Genomic DNA, 19784 nt, shown 5'->3' on the forward strand with positions numbered 1-19784 from the left:
TCTGCTTCTGTGTTTCAGAGAACAAGTCTTATGAGAACAGCCATCAGATGGGATCTCACAAGAGATAACAGCAGAAACACTAACTTAAGTCTCGTAGTCTTTAATCAGCAAACAGTCTGTTATGTTCAGACAGTATTTCCCTGCTCTGATGTACATATATGCAAACACACAGCTGATCTGGTATTTTTCAGTCAGTTGTAGTAACAATAGATAATATTTACTTTCAACTACTTGCTTTTGCCACCTCTCCAACTTTCTTGCTATGCAGCTCTTAAATAGCTTCCAAACTCCCTCTACGCTGCACTCCAGCAAAGGACAAAACAAAGACAACGTACCAAGTTAGCTCTTCCACACACCTATAGCAGGGACGCCAAAAAACTGCCCAAAAGGCTAAACTTGTCACAAAGCTTAGTTTAATTTGACAATCATCATAAGGCATCCATGTAAATTAAAAATCCCACCAGGGTCACATACATTCTCCCATAAAATAAAACGTGTTAAAACAGAGGCCTGGGATTCCAAAAGATGCGAGTGGTTACTGGTCTTGGCCAGGTCGCTGCCGCCGGCAGCAAGGTCCAGGAGACACAGCACGAACAGCGGCAACTCAGGAGGTGGAAAGCCAGCCTGCACAAACCTCTTTCAGTAGAGCAACAAATGAAAACGAAAGAGATCTGTACAGAAAACCTCATTCTCCATCCTTTCTGGGAAAACAAAACAGAATGAAAAAGACAATCCCATTCAAGGAGCAAAGAGAAGAGCTTGGAGTTCTGAAGCCCAACAATGCTGATGGCCCATTTTGAAAACTAATGAAGCACTACAGAGGCCTGAGTTTATTATTGCTTTATCCCAGTTCAGCCCAGGCTAAGGCTACGGTGAAGTCCAAATTAATTTAAAGCCAGAAAATGCAGATCCAGTAACAGCACCTAAGTTCCCATCCACACATGGGTGTAAACAGATACTTTTGGTGGAAAAAAAAAAAAAAAAAAAAAACCAAACCACAAAAAACTCCTTCCTGTGCTATGTAAATCCCCATAGCAGAGCTAAAATTTGCCCCGAAGGATACAACAGTTTCTTTCTCACATCTCCTTTAGCTGAGCCTCTTCCAAGTGTTTCACCTTTTATTGAAACTAGTCTTCTATCCTGGTAATACATCAGCTCAGAGAGGCTTCGTGGGAGAGGCACACAGGTACCCACATGTTAAAAAGAGTGTGGCACAGAGTCTAAGAACCATCACCTGTACTCTGTAATACCCAACGGTGCTTTGTCCTCAGCTTCCCGAGACCAAACGGCACAAACGGAAGAGAACGTCTCCCCATCTTGCATGCCTGGCCAGTGATCAAGAGAAACAGCGTGCTGTGTAAATGAAATGGCACCTTACCACCACCGTAAGTCAGAAAACAGACTCAGGTAAAGCGGCGCTTAAAAGTTTCATGTCAAGAGGGTGCTTCCCTCAGACTATCGCATGACATGGCAACTGTTATTCAGGCAAATGTTATTCAAGGCAGTAAAATTTTAGCATGGATATCTCCATGTTTGACTTACAGGCCCAACGTATGCTAGGGATGTTTAAAAAAATTAAATTAAAGGTCCTATTAATTCTTCCAAAAGGACAGAATAGAAGACACACAGCGCATCTGACGAATGCACATGCTACACATCCTGACACGCTAACAAAGGTTGTGGCTAGACTTGTCAAAACAGTTAAAAAGATTTAGGCAACCGGCTAGTACCAGAATTGATGGCATTTGGGCACCTAAATTTAACTTTTTTGAAAATTCGAGCCTATACATTTTTTTATTGCTTGTCCCATTGAGTGCAAAGGGAAAACTGAGGGTAGGGTTCACTACAGAAGGATTTCAAATCCATCATAAGGTTTCCCTGTTCTTTTATATATATATTTATACATATAAAAAGCATTATTATTATTTAGCTACCTGGGAGCAGGGGGGAACAGGAGCTATTTAAAATTAGTTTCTTAACTATTTAAGCATTAGTCCCCTACCTCCCAAATCACAATACCTCTGTCACAGTAAGGAGCATAACATGAAAATGTGTTTGCTGCCACTGACAATTCCTGAGTCTCTCCTTTGCAAAACTTCAGCCCAAATACCAGGATAATGGCAGTTTGACACATATACACTCCCCAGCAACATACACACAGCAAGTAGGACATGCCTCAGATAAAAAAAAAGAAAAAAAAAAAGGGAAAAAAATAAACAAACCACCAACCAACAAACTTGAACAAACCATCCAGAAGGAAAGGGAACTATCCACTTTCCACGGAGAAGCAACTGCCCCGGAGTCCCTGCCCGGTACAAAATGAATCAAAATATCCATCTCACAGATAAAGGAGATCTCTGAAACCTGGCAGTGTCACAAGCTGGATACTCGAAGGCACATTTGCTTTGTGTTTTGGGAGAGAAATCCAGTTACAACAACACACTGCAGCTGCAGGGCTGAGGGAAAGGAGGCGACACTTGATATCTTTCCTCTGTTCCTGTCCCCATTTTCAAGCTTCATGGCTGGCATGAGCTGGTGATCTAAGCAGACACGTTAACATCCCTGAGTGAAATGGCACCGTTTGTGGCCTCTGAGACTTTGTCCTCAAGCACCATCGCTGGCGTGTCTGTAGTGACTGCTGTAGTGTCTATGGCAGGAAGTGGATTCAAGCCCTGTGATAAGATCTGCTGGATGGTTTTCCGCAAATTGGGGTGCAGCTGGTTTTGGGTCTGGTAAAAAATTTCTAAGGCAAATGACTTGAGGGTGCCAGTGCAAAGGTCCTCGTAAAGTGGAATTGTGTACATCCGAGACATCTGCAAAAAAGGAAAACTGGATAGTATCATTTCAATAAAAGTCAAGAGGTACAGCTCTTCTACAGCTACACTCCAACAGCCCTGAGTGACTTCAAACTGGAGACAAGCAACACATCTCTTAACAGACAGCCCCGTGTATTCTAAACAAGTTTAGTGCAAAGATTTTTATGAATTATAATAAAAACCCATTTGCTCTCTGAGACTGAGCTACTTCCACAAATGACAAAACTATTTTTAAACGACAAAGAAGAGGCCACAGCAAACACATGCATTAACATTTTGCTCCTGCACAATAAAGACTACTGAAAGGAATTTGATGAGCCCTAGCCTTGCTTGAAGTGTAAATATTCAAACAATCCCATCATTTAGTAGTGTGAAATTTTCTGGTCTGGAAAAGCCAGGGTTGCTACAAAGCAACACATAAAAAGCACCGGGCAGAGCTGGGATAAGGGTATTGAGTCAGGCTAGAGAAGCAGAGATTATCTGTAGGCACTTCAAATTACATCTGCCCATTCCTCCCCACCCGCTAGCAGGTGAGCCATGCTCAGCCCCTTCGCAACACACCTGGTCTACACTTGGCCAGGAAGCAGAAGTTCCAAGGTCTTTCACGTCGCATGTCTCATGCACATGTCTCATGCACTGAGAGGTGCAGTGATTTTAATCCAGCAGTTAGTACCTGGTTTTCCAAGAAGCGACGGACTTTGTAAAGGTCTGGATAATAGTCATTTCGGACTACAATCTGCAACCAGCGGATACGGATTTCAGCATTCATGGAGTCCAGCTGAGAGGAGTAACATTCCGAAAGCTTTTTTATCACCTCTGAAGAGAGCACATACACAGAGAAAGAACTATGACCTATTTTGTTAAGTTTGAGGGTCATAACAAATCATAAATGAGAATAACAAATCATAAAATCACAGAATCATAGAATGGTTTGGGTTGGAAAGGACTTTTGAAGATCATCTAGTTCAACCCCCTGCCACAGGGGCAGGGATATCTTTCACTAGATCGGGTTGTTCAAAGCCCTATCCAACCTGACTTTACATGAATTAACATCAACGAGGGGTAGGGCTCTTTAGAATTCAATTAATTATTCCAGGAACGCTTTTCTGTAATCCTGATAGAGTACTCACCATGTGGCAGTGGGGACCCATCCAGCAATCTGTCCAAGAAAAGCACAGTTTGGAACGTTCTCCATTTAGTGAGGTCAACACAGCTGGCAGCAGCAACAGAGTCCAGAGGCTCTGTGGTCCAGAGTTTGAAGAGCATCTCCACTGGTCTGGTCAGACTGGATCCCTGAGATAAGTCTGGCTCAGCTAACGGAGGTCCTGTAGCATTAAGCCAACGTTCAAACTCCAGTCCTGGAATGAGGAGCACCAAAATTGTCGAGCAGGAGTCTCTGCAGGTGGCTTGGCTGCCTCAAGGTTCAGGATTGCTTCTAGCACAGTTAAGAGAGGTTCTAACAATAGCAAATCAGACCAACCTGTAGTTACAGCGACATAACAGTCTTAGCAGGCTCGTCGGGCTAGTCTACGCTACGCCTGGAAGAGTGCCAGCAACACCTCTCCAAATTTAACCGTGAGTTTTCTAGAGCTCAACATGACAGTGAGTAAGTACAAGAAACACACATGCTTTTAGAAGAACTAGGCTAACAAAGTATCCATGATCGAACTATGTTCTAATATAAGATTTTTTTTGTCCATGCATTTCTCTTTCTCAGAATTTTGAGGAAGACTGAAGAATATGGGGAAAACCTGCTCCACTAAAACAAAACAAAAAAAAAAACAGGGGGGGCAAGAGGGCTGATTAAACTCCTCCTACCCACTAGCAAAACCAAGCAATTTTAAGTTTATTTATACAATCAATAGCTAAAACAAAAAACAAGTTTCTCCCCAAGCAGCAGAGCTAGAAGAGCCTAGTTTCCAGCACAGCTCTCCCCTTGACCTTTTACCACCTCAGCACTTTCCTAACCCTTGGTAATACTTCCCGTTCCACACCATCTGCCCTAAAACTCCTCTCTCCTGCATCCCCTGAATATTAGCCAGGCAAATGTTAGCACACGCTGTGGTTAACTCATTAGCCAACCAGCAGGACAACTAAAACATACAACTGCTGAGCTCATGCTGCAGCTTTTCCTACGTTTCTCCACAGGCAGTTTCCACAAAGCCCATAGGAACCTAGCTAGTGTCCTTAAGAGCCATACTCCGCTGTTGGTCTGGTTTAAACCGACCCATGGGTTCAATAATTACTTGCAAGGATAGACACACGGCAGAATAACATTAGCCTCACTGGGCTTATAAGCACCTAGTAGACTACAGACCTTTCATAAATCCACCAACAGCTACACTGGGGATATAAGGGAGGGTGAAACATTATGGAAGAGATTTTATATGCATGGATAGGACCTTGGGAAAAGTTACAGTTCTCAAAGCATGTTTCTGTAATTAAAACAGATGAAGTTTCAAAGTGTGTTCACCTTTTCCTTGCATTTGAGCATGTGTAAATCTCACACGCACTCATCATTCTGTCTGTAGTGTGAAAGATGAATTAATGAGAAAGTTAACCAAAGGCCACTCAGCTGATTAATGCCAAAATTGTCAGCAATATAAGATGTTCTCATTCCCCAACATGGAGGCAGTAACAATAAATCACCACAATCATTTCTATCACTAACATCTGGCTGTTGCCAAAGGGTTTTGTCTACCTGAGCATTTTCTTATGCATCCTCCAAGCCAAGTGCAAAATTTATCATCCAGATTTTCTACAGTGTTTACAGTTAACAAAGTAAATTTCCTACCTGCTTTGCTCTCAACACATTGCTCTTTTAGCTCTGGAAAATAATTCAGGAAGGAATCCAGAAGATCTTGAGCCACGACACTGGTAAATTTGTACTTCTCAATGTAGGCCTGAAGCAGTAAAAAGGATAAATTATGGTTAGGAGAAAGACAGCTTCCTTTCAATGTGGAACCACTGCATGCAATTAAAAAAAAAAAAAAAAAAAAGATGGAAGAGCAAGAATGAGTATTTGGAAGGTTTAAAAAAAAAAAAAATTCAAGCAAAAAATATTCTCCCCCCTCCTCCCAGATGAGGAAAGCACCATAACAAGTAAAAACCTGGGTAGCTGCAAATACATTGACAGCTAAGTACAAGGCGTTTTTTTGATACAGATCACAGATATAGTAACGTATCAAGGGCAGGAAGGTTTCCTTGTACTTGACGCTAGTGGAAAGTCAGAACCCAGCTGGCCACTGTATTATTCCCTGATCGATTATGGACTAAAGTCATACTTACATAACTAAAGATAAAAGAAAGGTGAAAAAAAAAAAAAAGAAAAAGCAATGAGTTGTGTCACTTTTCAACAACAAGTCAATAGCTGACATTATTTTCTGTAGGTTTTGCAAATGTGCTCCAAGACACGAAACCTATCCCAATGGAGGAAACCACGTCCTTTGTGGTTTTTTCTAGCCAGGGTGACAAGCTGTTACAGTTTAATAGTGAATGAAGTCACATCATTCCGGTCATAGATAATCTATGCTGGAACAGCTTTCTAATTATTCAGAGCACAGAACAAGAGGTAACAAAAGCATACTACTACTCTGTATTAGTAGTCTACTTAGTGTACCACTAAGAATCTGAGATGAAAGAAGAGCACAAGCACATTCACTTAAGAGAAATCTGAAGAAAAATCTGTCACACACAGAAAAAATCATTTGGGATGAGACAGCCCACACCATTCTTCCATCTCAGACACACTGGTATTCAACTTTACCGCTACTAATTAGCCACGGTAACAAAACCTGAAAAAAAAGCAGCTCTAAATCTCAAGAGAAATGCATGCTCATTAACACTCACTCTTAGGAAGGAGTCAAAGTGTCTTGGGTCACCACAGAGCTGGGACAGGTAGTAAACAAAGCAGTAGCCTTTCTCATAGGTAAAGAGGTTCATCAAATTACTAGGATTTACACCTGAAAGGAGAAAACAACAGCGTTACAAGATACTGAAATAAGGACACTCATTTCCAACCCTTCTACATATACAGACTCCTTAGAGAACACCGAGTTGAGATGCAGTGACCTAAAAACAAAAGCAGCCTGTTGTCAGTACATTTAATTTACTGCAGTAAATTAAATGGAAGCAGTCCAAACATACAGGCTGAAAAAATAAATAATCAATCATTGCAAGCTAAGTGTTTATTCCCTATATAGTAAGTCACTTCAAATTAAAAGTCACTGAAAATACACCTGGAATTTGAAGACAAATACTTCTTTTTTTTCCAGTGCCAAATTCAGGGAATCACTGTACCACAAATTTTTGAAGATATCAATATAAGATAATCACTACTTATTCCTTTTTTTGAGACTTCCAACACATGCTTGTCCATTCCATTTGGTTCCAATATCATCTCTCCTTGCATTTTAGGTTGTTTTAAATATCATCTAGCTTGAAGACTGCTTCCACCTCCAAAGATGATGACAGACCAAGAGAACTATCAACGAAGAAGATCCGCGATACTGGAGGGCAGACGTGCATCAGGCTCAGGGGATGAACAAACAGCCTGTGCACAGCTCAGTCAACAGGAGAGCAGGTACGTATATTTATCTGTATGCTTATGAATACATACATAGTTCTTACACGAACACAGAGAGGAACATTTAACAGTACAGGATTTTATTTGATGTTTCCAAATATTTTGATTGAAAACTACTTTATTTTACATATTCAGAAGCTCTAAACCACACAGCTTTCAAGGCAGTTTTTCACACTCCATTTCTGCCCAGTGAGCCTGTTCTGTTGTTAAGCAGACCAGTATTTATAAAGGTGCGTTAGCCAACTTTGGAGAAAACATCAAGGCAAGCTTCCTTATTTACTTTGAGACTAGTTTACAAACCAGTATTTCTTTTTTCTTTCTTTTATAATGGATATGCAAAAATTAGTCTTTTTTGGTCTATATTTCAGCATCGATACACAGAAGTTTGGTGTACAGCAGCTCCAGCCAAAAGCGATACCTGGCTCCAGTTTAACCTGAAGCTTGCTGACCGGGTTGTCTTCTCCAAGGAGTTTCATCTGTCTGTGGAGAGCATCAAGGCGGAATGCAGTCTCCAAACATGTGAAGGCAGCTCCTACCCAAGAAAGAAATATATTAGCTGTGGGAAAATGACTAGCAAAACCTGACCTGTGCAGAACGAGCACAAATACAAAATAAAAGCTGCTGAAGGTGTAAAAGACACAACAGCGAGACAGGATCACAGTAACGTAATGGTGGAAAAACTTGAGCGTAAAAAATCCTTGCAATTTGCAATGACAGTCAGTACCTAAAACAGTGCATTTATGCACTCTGATTATGCAGCAGGCTGAACTGAAAAACAAAGCAGCAGAAAAACTATGCTAAAGTTTACATCCCTGACGTCATCTTATCAGTTCTTGCAAGATAAGCAGAGCAGCATTGGAGTAAGTATTGTACAGGCACCTTTCAAGGAGCAATCAAATGCTACAAAAGAAAGTAATGTCGCAAGTAGAATAGGAGACACACAATTCCATCTTCAGTGCCAAGGATATTACTAAGAGAACGTCACTTCTTGGGTGAAAACAGAAAAGAATTAGATTTAGTTGGTATACTACAGATCCTGTGGATCTTTTTTAAGCTTCATCTAGCATCCTACCCATATCGTATCATATGATTTTCACCTCCCACTCATTAGGACTTTTACAGCTGCAACTGGGTAGGCTACTCTTCTATCTAACTGCAGCGCAGAACCTTCCATGCTTCCAAGTCAAACTAGCTACATTACACTGGCAAGCCAAGACCTTTCCTATCCTCTTGCGGATGTAAAAAGCTGCAGGAAATGGATTCTCGGATTCAGAAGGCACTTATCCAGCACTATTACTTCAGCTTTCTTTGCTAAGCGTTCAACGATAAGCTGAAAAGTTGTTACATGGATACAATCCTAGAGTCTCAATGCACACGCAGAGGAATCCGATATAAGCAAAATGTGAACTAAGAACCAGGATGTATTTGGAAGATAGAAGAACGCGTACTGGTAGAGAAAGGGGCATATGTGCTTCACAGGGGAAAGCAAGAACCAGGATATCTAGTGTTAAGGGTGATTACTTCAAGCGACAAACGGGAGGAGGATTAAGCAAGATCCAAGAGGTGTGGTGGTCACGGGACTCCAATTTCTGTAAACAATGTAATTACAAAGATGCCTTTTTATTAACAGCAGAAGATACTCCAGAGATTACATCAGAAATGGCAAGACTCAGAGCAGAGGTATGTCCTTGAAACAAAATGGAATGCAAGAGGAGCTCATGAATGAATGGCACAGGGAAAGGCATTTCAGTTTCCTGAACAGTCGCTTCTTGAAACAATCAGTTCAGAATTTCAAGCGAATAGACCAAAAATCAGCAAGGACAGACTAAGATGAGATAGAAGACAGGTCATTATCTTCTGGACTATTCATGTTATTGCCATGCATAACGTGCCTTATAAGAACAGTCCTAACTACTGAGAATTACTCAACATAAAACAGCTTTCAAAGACATATAATATACATATAATATCTCCATATACGCTCAGAACACTTCTTTTGCTGAACTTCATTATCATCAGCTCATCTCCAAAAACAATATACATGAATAAAAACAAAGGCGTTCTCCTGAACACTCTCGCTGCTGAGATTTCCCAAAATTTTTCCAAGATTATTTACAGTAGACGCATGAGAATACACATGGTACAGGCTTTTAAGAACACAACACAACAAACTAGAGAAATGTACGTTCCCATTATTCACTTCAATAAAAGTCCAATTAAACTGAAAAGCAATAGGAATGATTTACTACTTATATATTCTAAAGAAAGTACCACACAACCAACCTGTGAAATTCACTGATATAAGCAAAGGCAGGGCCGTACAGTTCTACGGGAAGCCTCAAACAGATAGACAGACAGCTACGTAGACGTGTACTTTTTTTTTTTTTTAACCAGGGCTATTGCCATCATTCTTTCCAACAGCAGGTAGCTACCAACTGATCAGGATTAGAAAGACACTTGTTCAGAGAATAATTATTTCACAATGTAACCACAAGATTTCTTACATCTTCCTCTGAAACATCCTCCGCTCTCCCTGCTCTGACACATGAAAACCTGCCTGGTACCCAACAGTGGTTCCGAAGTTCCTACAAACGTCCTTACAACGCTGTACCAACGCACCTTGTTCAAAGCCCCTAGTACCGTATCAGGTATTGATTCCACCCAAAGCCAAGACAACGTCAGACTCTCGGCATCCAGATGTTCAACGCAAAGTCTGGAGACGTGTGTGCTCCAGAAATAGAAAAAAAAAAAAACTAGCTCCCTACAGACTTTTGAGCTCCAAGGCAAATATTCTATGCAGCCGACTCTCAATTATTGGTCAGACACATCACACGGAGAAACATTTCTGCAGCTATACCGTAGGTCTCAGTGGTGATCCGGCGCTGCGCATATGTGGCCAGCCCCTCGCTCAGCCACATCTCCTCCCACGTAGCATTGGTGACTGCGTTTCCAAACCAGCTGTGGGCAACTTCATGAATGACGTCAATGATCAAAAACTCATCACTCTCCAGAATGGAAGAGATGATGAAGGTCAGGCATGGGTTTTCCATGGCAACAATAGGGAAGGATGGAGGAAGAAAAACAATGTCATATCTAAAATTAGGGAGAGAGAAGAGAGAGAGGAGATAGGTAATTTACAGCTATTTCAAAAGACATACACAGAAACTTTGTATTTTTTTCCTTAGGGAAGGCTCTTCTGAGGGTTTTTTGTGACTTTAGAAACAAACTTTCTAGACCACTGGTGCTTAATTCTTCTGAGCAGGGGATGACGGAGTTTATCCTGTTGGCCAAGGACTTGCTCGTGTTTGTATGTAAAACTAGACAGTCTTTTCATGTGCAGCATATCCAGCACTTCCCAGAAGCGTCATGCTCCCTTCACACATGCAAACTCATCACAAGTTGTATATCCGAGAGCCAGAAACGCTAAGTTTACTCTACATACACTACCCACACACACAGTGTCAAGTCCCCAGAGGCTCCCAGGAAAGAGAGAGGCTGGGAAGCTACCAAATGAATTAATTGATTTGGTGTACCTGCAGTGTCAGCAAAATGACTGTAGTCTGTCTGCTTCAGAATGTAACAATACTATTTGTTTTGTCTTCTAAATTTCTCCATCGGTGATCAGCACTGGCACACTGGGCCTTGTTCTCAGACCATTTCAAGCTACATTTTGGAAGTTAACACCACCACGTTCTTCCTGCTTACCTTTAGCAAATAAATATAGGAAGCCTTTGCAAACATCTTCTCCCATACAAAGAATGAAAACATTCACTCTAATGCACAGTCAAACTTAACTTCAGAAACTATGTGTTTGTTTTTCAGGGACGGAGGCTCTCAATGAATTTGTACTGAGTCAGGTTTTCAGCACCCACAGGCATATCAGAATGAACATATCATATGTCAAGTACAACATGTAAAAATAAATAAGATAAAATTGCCATACACTTTAAATGGTGTCCAGCCCAATGTTGGACTTGCATCACAAAACACTATAGTATAAAACACCTTCACTCCTCAGGGAAGATCCATTGTTTAGAAACCTCCAGTTCTGTCCACCATACCAGGCAAAACACCACCATGGCTCCACGGTCCTCTCTGCCACTTGCAAAGACAACACTCCAGAGTTTGTTTCCAACTACTACAGTGCTGCCAGCTGAGAGGCTCATTTGTCCCGCTATAGCTAGTGTAGGGAGAAAGCACAATCATTTCTCAAGGTTATTTTGTCCCCGCTACACCTTCCTGGGAGACTTATTAAACTCACCTTCCCCATATATATGGGCCATACAGACTCTCTGCAGCAGTCAACCAGCGCTCAACCATGCCAGAAAGCTTGCTGATGGCTGTTGGCAGCAGGCAAGGCTCTGCCCACACTCTGCTCCTGTCAGAAAACATCAGGTAATACTTCAGCAAACTGAATTATCTCTTAGAAAAAACAGCCTGACTTCTCACCACGCTTCCATGTATGGTAATAGTGCTAAGAGGTCTCAAATCAGACCCGGGCCTTCTTTAGACTAACGCTCAATGGATACACGACAAGAGTGAATCAAAGAGCCCTTAAGCCCCCTGGAGGCAATGAGGCAAGGCAAGTAGCTGTAATGACTACAGGGGACAATAGGCAACATTTATGAAAGAAGGAAACATCTTTGCCAGTGCAGTGCCGTGCGGTTCTTTACACCCAATTAAACCTCAAACGCTGAACGCTCCCAGCTCGTGGTCCCAACTGTTCCCTTATAAATGACTCAAAAGTATTTTTACTACTTATAACCTGAAGCACTGCACAGAGACACAAAAAGCAGAATCAACTCACTGCCAATCTTACCTTGGACCTATGTCTGCATGTGTAAGGTCTCCTGCCACCAGGGCCACAAGATAGGCAGGAACTGGATACTCCATGTAAAATTGATATACACCTTCCTCTTCTAAGTAGGTGCTTTGGGTGGCACTCATCAACACCTGTATGCCTGCTGGAGCCTGGAAAACCAAGCGCATACACATCAACTCACTAGATGATCACAGCTGAATGACTACACCACATATCCGCCTGGACGTGTTCCTGTGCCACCTGCTCTGGGTGACCCTGCTCTGGCAGAGGGGTTGGACTAGATGATCTCCAGAGGTCCCTTCCAACCCTATGATTCTATCTCTCCTTAATATTTTTTTTTTTCGTTTATGCCTAAGAGGATGTACATTAAAAACAATAATTGAGATAAGACAAAATATACGATTTCTGTGGGGTTCCTATACCACAATCTATCCAGCCCATGAAAACATACCAACCAAAAATATTACTCCTCCTACATCGCATGGGTTCCTTCGCCAGCTCCCTCCAAAGTGCCCACATATCAAATTATTTCATCTACACAAAATCCAACATTATTTGATGCTGCTTTCAGAAAACTTCGCGTTCTTTCTTTCAAGAATTGAAAAAATGCAGTTGAGTATTATCATCAATAACCACTATTGGAAGTGACCGGCCAAATTCTCTCTTTCATGTTATCCATTTCATGATTATTCTTTCAGCATTGAGTACAGGGACGGCAAGACCCAAGTGTGACAGGCAAGAGCTGCCTTTGTGGCAGTACCCCGATCCTGGCCCAAGAACCAGTACAGCATCTAAAAAAATCCAGTATTTTTTATAACACTAAAAGTCACAATGAATATTTTATATCATATGTACATACACAATGTAACCATGCTTTCACAAATTAACAGCAGCTAAGTGCTCCATGAACCATTTACAGCCCTTTGGTCACCTACCTTGACAGTAGCCGAGTAGGTACATTTCACCGCTGGTGTGTCGAAACAGGGGAAGAAAGACCGGTTACACACGGAGTGGCCCTGCGTGAAGACAAATGGCTTGGCATTGCCATACGTCAGTTCTGGATCCAGCCACCAGATCTGTTGAAACACGATGTGAAGAGGAGGTGAGGGAAAGGGAGAAAAATCACAACGATGAACTGCCAAAAAACAAAACCTGAAATCAAGTGGATTGTGGAGGAGCAGAAACACCTCGGCTGTTTGGCTCCCTGGATGAATACCTGGCACAGGGCACATTTCAATTTCTAACAATACATGTTTCTACTCATGTTTATTTGCCGCAGCTACTCAGAGTAATTTCTCGCTGTCTGAACACCGAGTGGTGCCACACAACATAGTGCCCTCCAGCCACTCGCTATTTCTGCTGTATCAATTTGCTTGGTTAATAACAAGTCCCCGCCAAACATACAGACAACCTTGATCTCAGAGGGAGTACTCTGAATATCTTTGTGTTTTTAACTCAACATGAACAGGAGTAGCATGGGTCAGGTAGCGCAAGCTGCAAATAACTAACAAAAAAAAAAAAAAGAAAAACAAAACAACACTCCCCCCTTCAAACCGACAAACCAAAAACCCTGAGGCTGAGCAGCGTACACAACATTATCTCTGACCCTGACACTGCCCTTCTGGCTGAAGCATCAAACATTTTGACAGAATGCAAAAAAAAGTCAGTATATGTAAGAAACATCTGGTCAATGACACCGGAGGCCTCTTTTTACAGAGTGGATAAGGAGATTCTGGGTGGTCACAAAAAAAAAAACCCACAACCAACAAAACCCACCACTGAGCACATCGATTTTCAGTATCAAACAGCAAATAAATCATGAGTCAGGCCCTCAGCAAATAATTAGAGCAGATTAAGAATAATATGAAAAAGTGCAGCTATTTGCCTTTTTTGTTTTTCTGTTTCAAATGTAATGTTTATGCTCCCTGCCTCCAACTTTGAAGTGAAAGAACAATTTTAAATAAGGATTTTCTTGTAATCCTAGAACTCTGGAGCTGAACTTTTATGGAAAGTATCAAATATTGTGAAACTTGCAATAATGTTGGAACCACTGGAAGACTTGGGAACAGTCAAGCACAAGGAATAAAACTTCTGAGTCTGCTGAATTCTTAGATCAAAGCAACCAATAAAGCTGAATTCAGGGAATAGCGGTGAAGACACTAGTTCTGTTCTGGTTCTCAAAAGAAAGCAACGGAATACTTGCAGAAGACAAGCCTGGGTACTATATCTGCTCTGGTTTTAATGGCATATTACAATTCTGTCTCCTAGTTAACCTCTCTGTGTTCTGGAAGTCAAAGTTTTCTCTCTCTACCTCTGTGCTATAAGGTTATTCTTTGTTATCCCCTTCCCTTGCCTTTAGACCCTTCTCCTCAGACACCAACGTGCTCCTCTCCCAAATCCTCTGCTTCAGCAGCACCCTGGGGATCAGTGGAAGGCAAGGAAAAGAAACATACCGGCAGGAGCTTTCAGTTATTCATACAGCACTTCACGCTTCCACTGGCAAATGGGGTTTTTTTTAGGTGGGAGGCATTACAAAATTAAAACCTTTTAGAAGTAAGATGAATCTCAGAGCAGCATTCTCATCTTGAAATTTGTTTTAAAATTACCCTCTTCTGTTTCAAGCCTGTTGGGCCAGAAACATGGTTAAAGCACGGCTTCTGACGAACCTTGCCTCGCTTACACCACGAGGGCTAAGGCTATGCGACTATTCAGACCATGTGCTGCATTTCAGCCTATCACTTGCCAAATCCCCAGGTCACAGCTGAGGTGCACTACATAGCTACAGATTTCCACTCCATGGTTACCTGCATTTCGTAGCAGTGAATGTCTTCTCTGCGATGTGACGCTGTGGAACCGGAGACAACTATTCCAGAAGGCATTTGGGGACACGTCTCATTAAAACCCACAGTTTGAAACTAACAGCTTCCCCCCAGAACACACATTCACGTAAAAATGCAAGTGCTACGTTTTACTCCAGGGTAGTAGTTTTCTAAAGATCCAGCAAGAAGGCTCAGAAATTAAATTGTTAAAGATCTGCCCCAATGCCAACGTAAAAGCACTCCTCTGATCAGTGGCTTTGTATCACAAAAGATCTGACTTACAGTCTGCATTGTTCACCCTGCTTGAAGAGACTCACCTGCAAAAGGTTCTGTTTCCTTTGCTTTTTGAGAGGCAGAAAAGGCTAACAAAGAAAACAGAGAGACAAGACATCACCAGACCTAAATTGCACCACTAGAGTAGGAAGGGAAAAGGGTTGACAGACTATGTCTTTAGAGCAGAGAGATAACGGGAAGTTCTCCCTGACCAGCGCAGGAAGAAAACATAAGCAGGAAGCAAAGGGGAACTGAAAGCTGATTCTTGTTTACAAGAAACTCCATAAACTAAGGACAATTTCTTTTCAACCAGTCCCCCTTTATTTGACATTTGGTTGAAGTTAAATGAAGCACCAGCCCAACAGGCCAAGAGGGAAAACACATTTGCAGAGGATGAAGTATTTTTTTCCCCTGTTTCCTAATGTCTGCAGCTACACGGCAAGCCTCCGTCTCTCTTTCCAGATGCACTTGGAACAATGATGAAAGTTATCCCGAAACAATATAAATAGATCCGTAATATAAATAGATCAGGCTACGCTGCCGGACAGAGCCAGGACTATGGACTGGGGAAAACGAGTATTAGCAGTGTCCCAGAAAGGAGCGCAGGGAGCGGGGCTGGAGCAGGGCACAGGGACAGAGCAGTATTTGGGGCCGTACCATCCACTCTACATCCAAATCCCTTCTGTGCTCCCCTTAGGAAATGTGTGTCTCATCATCGTAATGCTCATCATTTTTGTCTAGTTTTTCATGTATACTGGAGAGCTGTTTCACACGTTAAAGCTCTTGTATGATGCACTTCCAAGTAAAAAACCCTGCTGCTTAGTTCCTATGCTGAACAGAGGCTTTGGGCAGGGCAAGTTTCCTCCTGCCCACATACTGCAAAGAAGCTCACACTTTATAAGACACCTGCCAAGAATATAATTTTTATTGACTTCGATTATGATCTTTTACCCAAATCCGGCAAATGACAAAGACAATTAACTAAGCCTCTTTCACAATTTTAAATCTCTCCACGTTTGTACCCGCGTTATCGATGAAGCTCCCAAGAAGAGCTTGCAACGCCACAGCTTCTGTTCCAGACAAACAACAGGTCGCTCCATCTGAGGACAAAGTAAACTGCACACCTGAGATGCGGGGGACGTGGCCGGAGCGAGGCATCCCAGGACAGCAAGTCACTCTAGGAGGACTGAGGAGTTGGGACAAAGCTAAGGGAATGACAGGGAAGTTTCCAGCACCGCAAAAGGGGCTGTCCTTTTTGCTAAATCCTGAAGATGAGGAAATGCTATCGTTTTTTATACCAGAACACAGAGCAGCGTTTGCATTTAAGATTGTCATGGAAAGAAAATAGCACTGGTGTTAACATGTGCGCTGCCAAATCAGAGGCGTGACACAGCGGGTAAGAGACCCACTGCATCTGCAGATTGTTCTCCCTGGGGAAGGGGGGGGGGGGGGGGGAAGTCTTATGAAAGAGTATTTGTAGGACCAAGAAGTAAGGGATGAGAGAGAGGAAGGGGAGGAAAAGCAGGACTGCTGTCACTGACACACCTGGTTGGTGTGTGCCTTCAGCCCACACCGTGAGATACACACAACGTTTATGACAGTCTCGCTGGTGAAGTGAATTGGTGATGTACCGAGCATATGGTTTCCTAACAGCACAGGGAGCTGGAATGTTCTGCGAAAGGCAGATTTAATCTCTCAGCTGTCTCTCAATGTCCATCAAACAACGAAAGATCTTGGCTCCTTCTTCCACATGAGAAATAATGGGACGGTGGAATAACAGATCCAGATGGCTCAAACCAAGTGTATCGAGGCAACAGGTTTCCAATTTTAAACAGACTACTATCTTTGCTGCTGATTTTACTGCCAACACGTCCGTGCTGCACCGTAACATGAATTTACTGTTTTATAGGTCCCACAGAAAATAAACCCTGACCTAAAAGATTATATTCAGAGAAAGGCCAAAGAAAACATATCTTTTAGGAGAGAGGTCTAACGCTGTAAAGTTGCTTCACTTGTGCAGAGAAAAGGGACTGCGAGGAAATGTACTAGACATGAGTATAAACCCGTTCACGCTTACACACACATGGGTTACTCATCCCTATTAAAATGCAATGCTAGGCTGAAAAACAGCAACAACAGATAGCACTACAATAGCACAAAGTGACTTTGGATCCAAAAAAAATAGTTCGGCGTGCTGAACATGAAGGGCTAGAACAGGTGCTACTCGAGGACAAATACTTTGCCAGCCAAAATCTACAATAGTGAGCGAGGAAGCATGGTACGATTTATGCCAGCCAGCACGCCCGCTTCTACTTTTCAGTATCGCTTGAAAAGGGCAGTGCGTGCCCCTGACACTGTAACCATCAATAATCTTTTGACGCTAGCCCTTGTAGCTTCATTTCAGCTGAAGCAGTACACGCCATTAAAGTACAATAAAAACTGCCGAAGACAGAATGAAGAATAGCTAGCTCACCTCTGACCCAGGGGAAGAAAGACAAACAACAGAGGGAATGGAAAAAAAGCCCCACTCATGCTCCCAGCACCCTCAAACATGTAACGTTCACGCTGGATTGTGTGCAGGGCCAGGGAGGCAACACGTTAACGCAAGGTGAGACTAAATGAACATCACGTCAATCAGGGCCCTGCACCTTCCAGGGGTTCTCAGACCATTCCTAAAGCCAAGCCTCAGATCGGTACTCCATTGCATCCGAGATCATTCCCCCATAGACACAGCAGGACAGTCTGCCCCTTTGGCAACAGGGCTTGCAAACCTCTGGAGAGAGCACAGGCTAGCCTAAAATAAAACAATTTGTTCAAGAGGAGGAAAGTTATGTTATCGTGTACTTTGGGAGGAATGGCTCAGCCAGACTGAGAACGATTATAGAGCACACAGCAACACCGAATTAGCTTTAAAGCCTTCCCACCATAAACAAGGCACAGTTTGGACAAAATAAATAAGTTTCTTCGTAAGATCTTGGAAGAAAAATAAAGACCATAATCTTCTGAACACACTGTGGGCCCTAAAGACATCTCCCATGTACCTCTTCAGTGCAGACAAACTACAGCAGAGTATCGTACAAGGCAATATTAAAACCAGGAGTTCCAGAGGTGCAACATCCTCACTATCTCAATTTCAGAAGTGCCAGAATTTAATCTCCTTTTTGCACTTTTAGGGAAGGACCAGCGTGTTAAAAGGTCACCATCTAATAGAAGGAAAATTCTGTCAAAAAAAAAAAATCTTCAAGCAGAACTCACTATTCCCACTGAGCCAATGCATTAAGACTATACAGATCACTCTAAGGATGAAGTTACTTTTGTAAGCTTCAATATAGTATTAAAATTAGACAGGAAAAGATCCATCAAACTCATTCTATTCAGGAACACTTTGGTAACGAAAGGCATAGTATATAAGTTGCTATTGGGTTATTTTGCATGAAACTGATACCTTCAGTTCCTGTTCTTGTTAAATATGCTGTAATAGTCAAATGGATCCGCACATTTACTGGTTTTAACCAATGCACCAGCAATACCAAACCAGCAGGCTGAGAGCCAACTCCATCAGGCAAGACAGAGGCATCAAAGTTGCAAGACTCTCAAAAAAAAACCATTCCTTTTGGAAATTGATCAATGAACCACATGATGAAAATCACATTAGTATAATTCCCAACTTGAACAGACTATGCAGTAACAAAAAGAACTGGCTTTCCAGTGATAACTTTGCATTTTCCCTATCATAATTTCTTAAAAAACACAAGATCTGACAGACAGCACCAAAAAGGTCAGGAATAAAGTGCTTCTAAACACCAGTGGCTGAAAAGAAGTGGCAGAATTTACAAAGCACCTTGTTACTGAGGAAGGTTGATCCACACAGACAAGGAAGCACCTCCCTTGGCCACATCAAAATGGATGTTTTGGACCATTTCTCATCCTTTTTTCCAGCAGATAACTTGTAGGAGAGTATCTCCCCCTGCTCTTTTCAAAGCTCCGGACCATGGCTTGTTGGAACATCAGCCTAGGTGCGCAAGGCCTGATTTTGTAAGCACCTGGCAAAACCCACAGGGAAACTCCTGTATTTGCGGATTGCACAACTCGTCCAAAGAATTCGGTCGAGGCAGGAGTTTTCAAACGTTCACGCTCCTCGCCAACAACCGCAACGCCCTTGAAGGACAAAAAACTTTAAAACGACTGTCGTGCTCGGGGCGAACAGCCTTGGGGGCCACGGCGACGGGGGCAGAAGGGAGGGCGAGTGGGTCGTCAGCAGCATCACCCCCGAGCGCGGCTGGGGCGCGCAGGGCTCGGTGGCGGCGGGCAGGGGCCGGGCAGGGGCCAGATGCCGCTGACAAGCCGGCAGGCGACTGCCGGGCGAGGAGGGGACATAAAAGGAGGGGCTGACAGCGAAGCATCTGCCGCCGTCTTTGCTGCAGGGCCGGGGCGCTTCCCCGATGGTCAATAACAGCAGGAGGAAAAAT

At 42.6% G+C, this 19784-nt stretch overlaps 1 protein-coding gene across 2 annotated transcripts in view; it reads right to left on the reverse strand.

Moving 5' to 3' along the window:
* Positions 1-396: 396 nt before the first annotated feature.
* Positions 397-19784, reverse strand: part of ABCC5 (ATP binding cassette subfamily C member 5) — a 71308-nt gene continuing 51920 nt past the window's right edge. For both annotated transcript variants that reach the window (XM_074592100.1, XM_074592094.1), the window contains 10 exons: positions 13159-13299; positions 12221-12372; positions 11663-11779; positions 10259-10494; positions 7820-7933; positions 6666-6778; positions 5611-5719; positions 3947-4174; positions 3490-3632; positions 397-2813 (listed from right to left, as the gene is read on the reverse strand). In XM_074592100.1, coding sequence (XP_074448201.1) covers positions 2541-2813; positions 3490-3632; positions 3947-4174; positions 5611-5719; positions 6666-6778; positions 7820-7933; positions 10259-10494; positions 11663-11779; positions 12221-12372; positions 13159-13299 — 1626 coding nt within the window. In that variant the 3' untranslated portion in view covers positions 397-2540. The remainder of the gene's footprint in view (positions 2814-3489; positions 3633-3946; positions 4175-5610; positions 5720-6665; positions 6779-7819; positions 7934-10258; positions 10495-11662; positions 11780-12220; positions 12373-13158; positions 13300-19784) is intronic.

The sequence above is a fragment of the Larus michahellis genome, chromosome 6 (assembly GCF_964199755.1).
Source record: "Larus michahellis chromosome 6, bLarMic1.1, whole genome shotgun sequence".
NCBI lineage: Eukaryota > Metazoa > Chordata > Aves > Charadriiformes > Laridae > Larus > Larus michahellis.